This window comes from Nansenia antarctica (genome assembly GCF_963989245.1).
Source record: "Nansenia antarctica genome assembly, chromosome: 14".
NCBI classification, from domain to species: Eukaryota; Metazoa; Chordata; class Actinopteri; order Argentiniformes; family Microstomatidae; genus Nansenia; species Nansenia antarctica.
The window spans coordinates 15288268-15298544 of record NC_137684.1 but is presented as its reverse complement, the minus strand read 5'-3'; the positions used below and the strand labels follow the sequence as shown (position 1 = coordinate 15298544).

Sequence of the window (10277 nt, the reverse complement as noted above, 5' to 3'; positions counted from 1 at the left end):
TTTGTCCTTGGGAACCCCACATGTCATTTTAATTTGATCGGATACAAAGTTGCCAATGGAGACATACCGGCAGTAGCTTCTGTCCTGTAGGTAGGATCTAAACAAGTTTAGGGCAGTGCCCAAAAGTCCTACCCAGGTTTTTAGTTTTATTTATTAGAATATCGTGGTCTACAGTGTCAAAGGAATCTGTGTTTACACTAATGTGTGTGTGTGTGTGTGTGTGTGTGTGTGTGTGTGTGTGTGTGTGTGTGTGTGTGTGTGTGTGTGTAGTTAGAGAAGGTGGAGTGGGCCAGCTGGACATGCGTGCTGGGTGCGACCTGTGAGGGGGTGTGGCCTGTGACCTGTGAGGGGGCGGGGCCTGTGACCTGTGAGGGGACGGGGCCTGCGCTGGTCAATGGGGCGTGTCTCTCGAGAGACGGGACGCTGCTAGCCACCGCCGACGACCTCGGCTTCATCAAGCTGTTTACCTACCCTGCCAAGGTCTTCATCATCATCATCATCACCACCTAACCCTAACCCCTACCCTGCAAGGTCTTCATCATCATCATCATCATCATCATCATCACCACCTAACCCTACTAATTCAGATCTGTGTGTGTGTGTGTGTGTGTGTGTCTGTGTGTGGTATGTGTATGTGTGTGTATGTGTGTGTGTGTGTAGGGTGTATGTGCCAGGTCTAGGAGGTACGTGGGTCACAGCTCTAACGTGACCAACGTGCGGTGGACCAATGACGACGCAGCGCTGCTGTCTGTGGGCGGAGCCGACACGGCGCTGATGGTCTGGCGCCGCCAGGCAGCCATAACCACGGAGACCAAGGCCGTCACCACGGAGACCAAGGCTGTCGACAGCCAGGAGTCTGACGACGACACCGAAGAGGACGGAGGTACACACACACACACACACACACACACACACCACACACACAGTGTTTTCTCCAGGATTTGTCACATTAGTGGTGGGATGCTGACTTTTCGCGCGGGAAGCGTGCACACGCATGAAACGCGCACGGGCGCTTAATAACCATCTGCACCATGATAGGCTCACTATAACAGCAGAGCCCTCCCGGCGTCTCAAGTTGAGACACCCATTTGTGGCAGGATGGGCAGATTATATGTGGCGCACGGAGTGGGAGGCAAACACCTCCAAACTCCGTGACCACATCCCAGTCGCCGGCCCTGAGCCCCTCGGGATGGACTTGCCAAGGCTATCCTGGGTGAGGCTCAATCGTCTCCGGACCGGCGTCGGGCGTTTCCGCTCATCAATGCACAGATGGGCCTTGGCCCCAAATGCGTTGTGCGAGTGTGGCGCAGAGGACCAAACCGCAGACCATGTTATCCTGGATTGCCCGGTGTACCACCCACCCAACGGGATGCATGGTCTGTCGGTATTAGATGACGAGACGATGACGTGGCTTCTGGAGGGGTGTCCAGAAATATAGCCCGGGTGAGCCCCTCAACCAGGCCTCGGGGTGGTAAAAGGGTAGCCCCTCAACCAGGTCTCGGGGTGGTAAAAGGGTAGCCCCTCAACCAGGCCTCGGGGTGGTAAAAGGGTAGCCCCTCGGCCCCGAGCCTGGTGGAGTGGAGTAAACAACAACCCATACGCCGAAGAAGACTTTGGAATAAGGCGTCTGCTGAATGCCAAAAATGTAAATGTAAACACACACAGACACAAATACAAACACACACACCAGACACACACACAAACACACACACACACAGATCTGAATGAGTATGAATATGTATTGTAATACATATTATTGTATGTAATGTATGTAAGCACTTAGAGCTGCAACGTTTGCAGGAAAAGTGCTATACAAATAAAAGTTGTTATTATTATTATTGGTGTATTGTGTGTGTGTGTGTGTGTGTGTGTATTGTGTGTGTGTGTGTGTGTGTGTGTGTGTGTCAGGCTACGACAGTGATGTTGCCAGGGAGACAGCGGTGGTGTATGTGAGCAGAGCGAACGCCGTCAGCGTCAGAGCCTGGGGCGCCAAGCCCCCCCAGCCCCCCCCGCCTGAGGACAGGTCACCACGGCAACACTACACATCACCACGGCAACACTACACATCACATTGTGACTTGACTACTACACACATTGTGTACAGCCCAGAGGCAGTACACAAGTAACACATGTGATCTGTGTGTGTGTGTGTGTATGGTGTGTGTGTGTGTGTGTGTGGTGTGTGTGTATGGTGTGTGTGTATGGTGTGTGTGTGTGTGTGTGTGTGTGTGTGTGTGTCTGTGTGTGTGTGTGTGTGTGTGTGTGTGTAGTCAGGTCAGCAGGGTCGCTCCTCTGCCAGAGAAGCTGCAGAACAACGTCACCAGCAGGAACAGGAGGCCGGTGGAGGTAACCATGGCAACGCTAACCCTACTGACTGTCTGGTCTGTTTCAGTGGTAACCAAGGTAACCACGGTAACCGAGGTCTGTCTGCCTGGCGTTGTTGTTGTTAGGAGCTGGCGTTGGAGCACGTGTTTGGTTACCGTGGTTACGACTGTCGTAACAACCTCCACTACCTGAACCACGGCGCTGACATTGTCTACCACACCGCCGCCGTCGCCGTGGTGCAGAACCTCTCTTCTGGTAACCATGACGACTGACCCCTGACCCCCCCCTCTAATCCCTCCCTCTAACCCCTAACCCTTAACCCCTGACCCCTAACCCTGACCAGCGTGACCTTTAACCTCTGACCTCTGTCTCTCAGGGACTCAGACGTTCTACCTGCAGCACACAGACGACATCCTCTGCCTGACCGCCAACCAGCATCCCAACTACCAGAACATCATCGCTACTGGACAGATAGGTACTGACCCTGTCCCCTGACCCTGACCATAACCCTGACCTCTGACCCCAACCCTGACCCTGATCCTAACCCTATAGGAGAGAGGTGGACCGCCTGGCTCAGTACAGCAGGAGAACTGCCTCTCTCTCTACACTGACAAGACCAAGGAGCTGCTGGTGGACTACAGGAGGAAAGGTCGGGAACAGGACCCCATCACCATCAACGGGTCAAGAGGACCCCATCATCATCAACGGGTCAACAGGACCCCATCACCATCAACGGGTCAACAGGACCCCATCACCATCAACGGGTCAACAGGACCCCATCACCATCAACGGGTCAACAGGACCCCATCACCATCAACTGGTCAACAGGACCCCATCACCATCAACGGGTCAACAGGACCCCATCACCATCAACGGGTCCGCCGTAGAGAGGGTCAGCAGTTTTAAGTTCCTCTGTGTCCACATCTCTGACGACCTCATCTGGGACGTGCATACCAAACATCATCTCTGATGACCTCACCTGGGACGTGCATACCAAACATCATCTCTGACTACCTCACCTGGGTCGTGCATACCAAACATCATCTCTGACTACCTCACCTGGGATGTGCATACCAAACATCATCTCTGATGACCTCACCTGGGACGTGCATACCAAACATCATCTCTGACTACCTCACCTGGGTCGTGCATACCAAACATCATCTCTGACTACCTCACCTGGGATGTGCATACCAAACATCATCTCTGATGACCTCACCTGGGACGTGCATACCAAACATGATCTCTGACTACCTCACCTGGGACGTGCATACCAAACATCATCTCTGACTACCTCACCTGGGACGTGCATACCAAACATAATCTCTGACTACCTCACCTGGGACGTGCATACCAAACATCATCTCTGACTACCTCACCTGGGACGTGCATACCAAACATCATCTCTGACTACCTCACCTGGGATGTGCATACCAAACATCATCTCTGACTACCTCACCTGGGATGTGCATACCAAACATCATCTCTGACTACCTCACCTGGGACGTGCATACCAAACATCATCTCTGACTACCTCACCTGGGACGTGCATACCAAACATAATCTCTGACTACCTCACCTGGGACGTGCATACCAAACATCATCTCTGATGACCTCACCTGGGACGTGCATACCAAACATCATCTCTGATGACCTCACCTGGGACGTGCATACCAAACATCATCTCTGACTACCTCACCTGGGATGTGCATACCAAACATCATAGAAGGGGGCCAAGGATTGACCCTTGGGGAACCCCACATGTCATTTTAATTTGATCGGATACAAAGTTGCCAATGGAGACATACCGGTAGTAGCTTCTGTCCTGTAGGTAGGATCTAAACCAGTTTAGGGCAGTGCCCAAAAGTCCTACCCAGGTTTTTAGTCTTATTTATTAGAATATCGTGGTCTACAGTGGTCTACAGTGTGGGACGTGCATACCAAACATAATCTCTGATGACCTCACCTGGGACGTGCATACCAAACATCATCTCTGATGACCTCACCTGGGACGTGCATACCAAACATCATCTCTGACTACCTCACCTGGGACGTGCATACCAGACAGGTGGTGAGAAAGGCACAGCAGCACCTCGTTCACCTCAGGCGGCTGAAGAGGTTTGGCATGAGGCCCAAGACCCTGCGGTCCTTCTAGCGGCACTACAGAGAGCTTCCTGACTGGCTGCATCACTGCCTGGCACGGCAACTGACCTGCCCTCAACCACAGAGTTACAGAGGGTGGTGCGGACAGCCAAGTGGATGTGAGCTTCCCTCCATCCAGGATTTATACAACAAACAGTGTGTCAGCAAAGCCTGGAGCATCATCAAAGACCCCAGCCCCCCCAACCACAGTCTGTTAGACCCCAGCCACCCCAACCACAGTCTGTTAGACCCCAGCCCCCCCAACCACAGTCTGTTAGACCCCAGCCCCCCCAACCACAGTCTGTTAGACCCCAGCCCCCCCAACCACAGTCTGTTAGACCCCAGCCCCCCCAACCACAGCCTGTTAGACCCCAGCCCCCCCAACCACAGTCTGTTAGACCCCAGCCACCCCAACCACAGTCTGTTAGACCCCAGCCCCCCCAACCACAGTCTGTTAGACCCCAGCCCCCCCAACCACAGCCTGTTAGACCCCAGCCCCCCCAACCACAGTCTGTTAGACCCCAGTCCCCCCAACCACAGTCTGTTAGACCCCAGCCCCCCCAACCACAGTCTGTTAGACCCCAGCCCCCCCAACCACAGTCTGTTAGACCCCAGCCCCCCAACTACAGCCTGTTAGACCCCAGCCCCCCCAACCACAGTCTGTTAGACCCCAGCCCCCCCAACCACAGTCTGTTAGACCCCAGCCCCCCCAACCACAGTCTGTTAGACCCCAGCCACCCCAACCACAGTCTGTTAGAACCCAGCCACCCCAGCCACAGTCTGTTAGACCCCAGCCCCCCCAACCACAGTCTGTTAGACCCTAGCCACCCCAGCCACAGTCTGTTAGACCCCAGCCCCCCCAACCACAGTCTGTTAGACCCCAGTCACCCCAACCACAGTCTGTTAGACCCCAGTCACCCCAGCCACAGTCTGTTAGACCCTAGCCACCCCAGCCACAGTCTGTTAGACCCCAGTCACCCCAACCACAGTCTGTTAGACCCCAGCTCCCCCAACCACAGTCTGTTAGACCATAGCCACCCCAGCCACAGTCTGTTAGACCCCAGCCCCCCCAACCACAGTCTGTTAGACCCCAACCACAGTCTGTTAGACCCCAGCCCCCCCAACCACAGTCTGTTAGACCCCAGCCCCCCCAACCACAGTCTGTTAGACCCCAGACCCCCCAACCACAGTCTGTTAGACCCCAACCACAGTCTGTTAGACCCCAGTCCCCCCCAACCACAGTCTGTTAGACCCCAACCACAGTCTGTTAGACCCCAGCCCCTCCAACCACAGTCTGTAAGACCCCAGCCCCCCCAACCACAGTCTGTTAGAACCCAGCCACCCCAACCACAGTCTGTTAGACCCCAGCCCCCCCAACCACAGTCTGTTAGACCCCAGCCCCCCCAACCACAGTCTGTTAGACCCTAGCCCCCCCAACCACAGTCTGTTAGACCCCAGCCACCCCAACCACAGCCTGTTAGACCCCAGCCCCCCCAACCACAGTCTGTTAGAACCCAGCCACCCCAACCACAGTCTGTTAGACCCCAGCCCCCCCAACCACAGTCTGTTAGACCCCAGCCCCCCCAACCACAGTCTGTTAGACCCCAGCCCCTCCAACCACAGTCTGTTAGACCCTAGCCCAGCGGTCGGGAACCTATGGCTCGCGAGCCATATATGGCTCTTCCGGTGACGGCATATGGCTCCCAGACAATTGGGTTGAAAAGTAAAAAAAATTAAAAAAAAAAAAGTTGGGGAAAAAAATTCAGTTTGGAACTGATTTTAAAATACTTGTGATATTGCGTAATAATACTGTGTCATTTTAAAGTAAACAGAAATTAGTTTTGAAGTTAAATTTCACGGGACTCTTCACGGGACCCATGACCCGTGACCCGTGGGTCGGGTCGGGAACCAATGTCTCGCGAGAGTGTCAGAGGTCGTTGTAAAGATGAACAAATAAAAAACAATTTGATCAGATAGTGAACTAGCTTATACGCTTCAACCCTTGTAACGAGAAAGATGGCAAAAAGAAAAAAAGACGATGATTACCGTGCATTCCAGGCTGCGTGGACAGAGGAATTTGCATTTGTGGAGATCGCAGGATCTGCGGTATGTCTAATATGCAATGATAAAATTGCATCGATGAAACGGTCAAATATAAAGCGGCACTTCGATACGCATCATGCTTCATTTGCATCGAAATATCCAGCGGGGGACAGCAGGAAAAAGGCATGCGAGGAGCTACAGCGGAGAGTGCAGACGAGTCAACAGCAACTGCGTGGGTGGACCAAGCATGGTGACGGGAATTCCGCTAGCTTTGCGGGTGCTTTGGCAATAGTCAGGAATGGAAAGCCATTCACAGATGGCGAGTATGCCAAAACATTCATGCTTGATGTGGCCAATGAACTGTTTGATGACTTCCCAAATAAAGACAAGATAATCAAACGAATAAAAGACATGCCTCTGTCAGCAAGAACTGTTCACGATCGTAGCATCATGATGGCAAATCAAGTTGAGGAAACACAAATTAAGGACATAAACGCCGGGACATACTTTTCTCTCGCGTTAGATGAGTCAACAGATGTTAGCCATCTATCTCAGTTCAGTATATTTGCCAGGTATGCTGCAGGTGACACACTGCGTGAGGAAAGCTTGGCTGTTTTGCCAATGAAAGGGACAACCAGAGGAGAGGATTTATTCACGTCTTTCATGGAGTTTGCTAAAGAAAAAAAACTGCCGATGGATAAACTTATTTCTGTCTGTACTGATGGTGCACCCTGTATGTTGGGGAAGAACAAAGGATTTGTAGAGCTTCTCCGTGAACATGAAAAGAGAGCCATCCTAAGTTTTCATTGCATCCTGCACCAGGAGGCGCTTTGCGCTCAGACGTGTGGCCAGGAGCTAGGTGAGGTGATGTCGCTGGTCATTCGAGTGGTCAACTTCATTGTTGCCCGAGCTTTAAATGATCGCCAGTTTAAAGCTCTGTTAGAAGAAGTTGGGAATCATTATCCCAGTCTGCTTTTACACAGCAACGTGCGTTGGTTGTCAAGGGGAAAGGTGCTCAGCCGTTTTGCAGCTTGCCTGAGTGAAATCCGGACTTTTCTTCAAATGAAAGGCGTCAAGCATCCTGAGCTAGACAACACTGACTGGCTCCTGCAGTTTCACTATCTCGTGGACATAACAGGCCATCTGAACCAGCTCAATGTGAAAATGCAAGGTATTGGAAATACAATCTCATCCCTTCAACAAGCAGTGTTTGCATTTGAAAGCAAGCTGGAAGTCTTTCTCAGGGACATTGAAACAGGTCGTCTTCTGCACTTTGTAACACTGCAACAATTTAGAGATGCATGCTTAGCAAGTGACTCCACTCAACATCTGGATCTCCAGCAGCTAGCTGGCTTTACGTCCAATCTCCTGCAGTCATTCAAAGCACGTTTTGGAGAATTTCGTGCGCGCACTGGTCTTTTCAAGTTCATCACTCATCCACATGAGTGTGCAGTGGACAAAATCGACCTGACATGCATCCTTGGGGTCTCTATGGGAGACTTTGAGCTGGAAGTTGCTGACCTGAAGGCATCAGACATGTGGATGAGTAAGTTCAAGACACTTAATGGAGAGTTGGAAAGTCTTGCGCGACAGCGAGCAGAGCTGGCGAGGGAACACAAGTGGACAGAAATGAAAAAACTTCAACCTGAAGACCAGCTGATTCTGAAAACTTGGAACGAGCTTCCTGTGACATACCACACAATGCAGCGTGTTAGTATTGCCGTATTGACCATGTTTGGCTCTACATATGTATGTGAGCAGTCATTCTCGCATATGAGGAACATTAAGACCAACCTACGCTCACGTTTAACTGATGGAAGCCTCAACGCCTGCATGAAGCTCAACCTCACCACGTATGAACCAGACTACAAGGACATCAGCAAAACCATGCAGCACCAGAAATCGCATTAAAAGTAAGACATATTTAATTTATTATATGTTAAAAATACTATATGGCTCTCAATGAAATACATTTAGAAATATTTGGCTTTTATGGCTCTCCCAGTCAAAAAGGTTCCCGACCCCTGCCCTAGCCCCTCCAACCACAGTCTGTTAGACCCTAGCCTCCCCAACCACAGTCTGTTAGACCCCAGCCCCCCCACCACAGTCTGTTAGACCCCAGCCCCCCCACCACAGTCTGTTAGACCCCAGACCCTCCAACCACAGTCTGTTAGACCCCAGCCCCTCCAACCACAGTCTGTTAGACCCCAGCCCCCCCAACCACAGCCTGTTAGACCCCAGCCCCCCCAACCACAGTCTGTTAGACCCCAGCCCCCCCAACCACAGCCTGTTAGATCCCAACCCCTCCAACCACAGTCTGTTAGACCCCAGCCCCCCCAACCACAGCCTGTTAGATCCCAACCCCTCCAACCACAGTCTGTTAGACCCCAGCCACCCCAACCACAGCCTGTTAGACCCCAGCCCCTCCAACCACAGTCTGTTAGACCCCAGCCCCTCCAACCACAGTCTGTTAGACCCCAGCCACCCCAACCACAGTCTGTTAGACCCCAGCCCCTCCAACCACAGCCTGTTAGACCCCAGCCACCCCAACCACAGTCTGTTAGACCCCAGCCCCCCCAACCACAGTCTGTTAGACCCCAGCCACCCCAACCACAGCCTGTTAGACCCCAGCCACCCCAACCACAGTCTGTTAGACCCCAGCCATCCCAACCACAGTCTGTTAGACCCCAGCCACCCCAACCACAGCCTGTTAGATCCCAACCCCTCCAACCACAGTCTGTTAGACCCCAGCCCCCCCAACCACAGTCTGTTAGACCCCAGCCCCTCCAACCACAGTCTGTTAGACCCCAGCCCCCCCAACCACAGTCTGTTAGACCCTAGCCCCCCCAACCACAGTCTGTTAGACCCCAACCACAGCCTGTTAGATCCCAACTCCTCCAACCACAGCCTGTTAGACCCCAGCCCCTCCAACCACAGTCTGTTAGACCCCAGCCACCCCAACCACAGTCTGTTAGACCCCAGCCCCCCCAACCACAGTCTGTTAGACCCTAGCCCCCCCAACCACAGTCTGTTAGACCCCAGCCCCTCCAACCACAGTCTGTTAGACCCCAGCCCCCCCAACCACAGTCTGTTAGACCCTAGCCCCCCCAACCACAGTCTGTTAGACCCCAGCCCCTCCAACCACAGTCTGTTAGACCCCAGCCCCTCCAACCACAGTCTGTTAGACCCCAGCCCCCCCAACCACAGTCTGTTAGACCCCAGCCCCTCCAACCAGTCTCTTTGAACCGATGCCATCCAAAAGACGAAGCCTCTTCCGGAGCCTCAGGGCCAAAACTTAGAGGCTAACCGACAGCTACCTCCCCCAGGCTAACAGCTACCTCCCCCAGGCTAACAGCTACCTCCCCCAGGCTAACCGACAGCTACCTCCCCCAGGCTAACCAACAGCTACCTCCTCCAGGCTAACCAACAGCTACTTCCCCCAGGCTAACCGACAGCTACCTCCCCCAGGCTAACAGCTACCTCCCCCAGGCTAACAGCTACCTCCCCCAGGCTAACAGCTACCTCCCCCAGGCTAACCGACAGCTACCTCCCCCAGGCTATGTTGGGAATTTGTATTAAAATCACTAGAAGTGATAAATCATGTACTATGTGCTCATTTAAATAATATGTGAATGCGGTCAGTTGAGAACAATAGGAAGGTCACGCAAAGCCAAAAGAGAGGTTCTGTTTTTGAGCGACAAGAAGACAAGCTCCTGACTAAAAGAACGTTTTATGATTCAAACTGCCTATAAATTACTTATTTTTAC

General features: G+C 52.7%; 1 protein-coding gene across 1 annotated transcript in view; it reads left to right on the top strand.

The window, feature by feature from the left end:
• Positions 1-10277, top strand: part of LOC308170419 (echinoderm microtubule-associated protein-like 6) — a gene marked incomplete at both ends in the record, with an annotated part of 69893 nt that overhangs the window by 39116 nt on the left and 20500 nt on the right. The window contains 6 exons of the mRNA XM_080545212.1: positions 349-480; positions 661-883; positions 1909-2023; positions 2271-2346; positions 2451-2580; positions 2702-2800. Coding sequence (XP_080401338.1) covers positions 349-480; positions 661-883; positions 1909-2023; positions 2271-2346; positions 2451-2580; positions 2702-2800 — 775 coding nt within the window. The remainder of the gene's footprint in view (positions 1-348; positions 481-660; positions 884-1908; positions 2024-2270; positions 2347-2450; positions 2581-2701; positions 2801-10277) is intronic.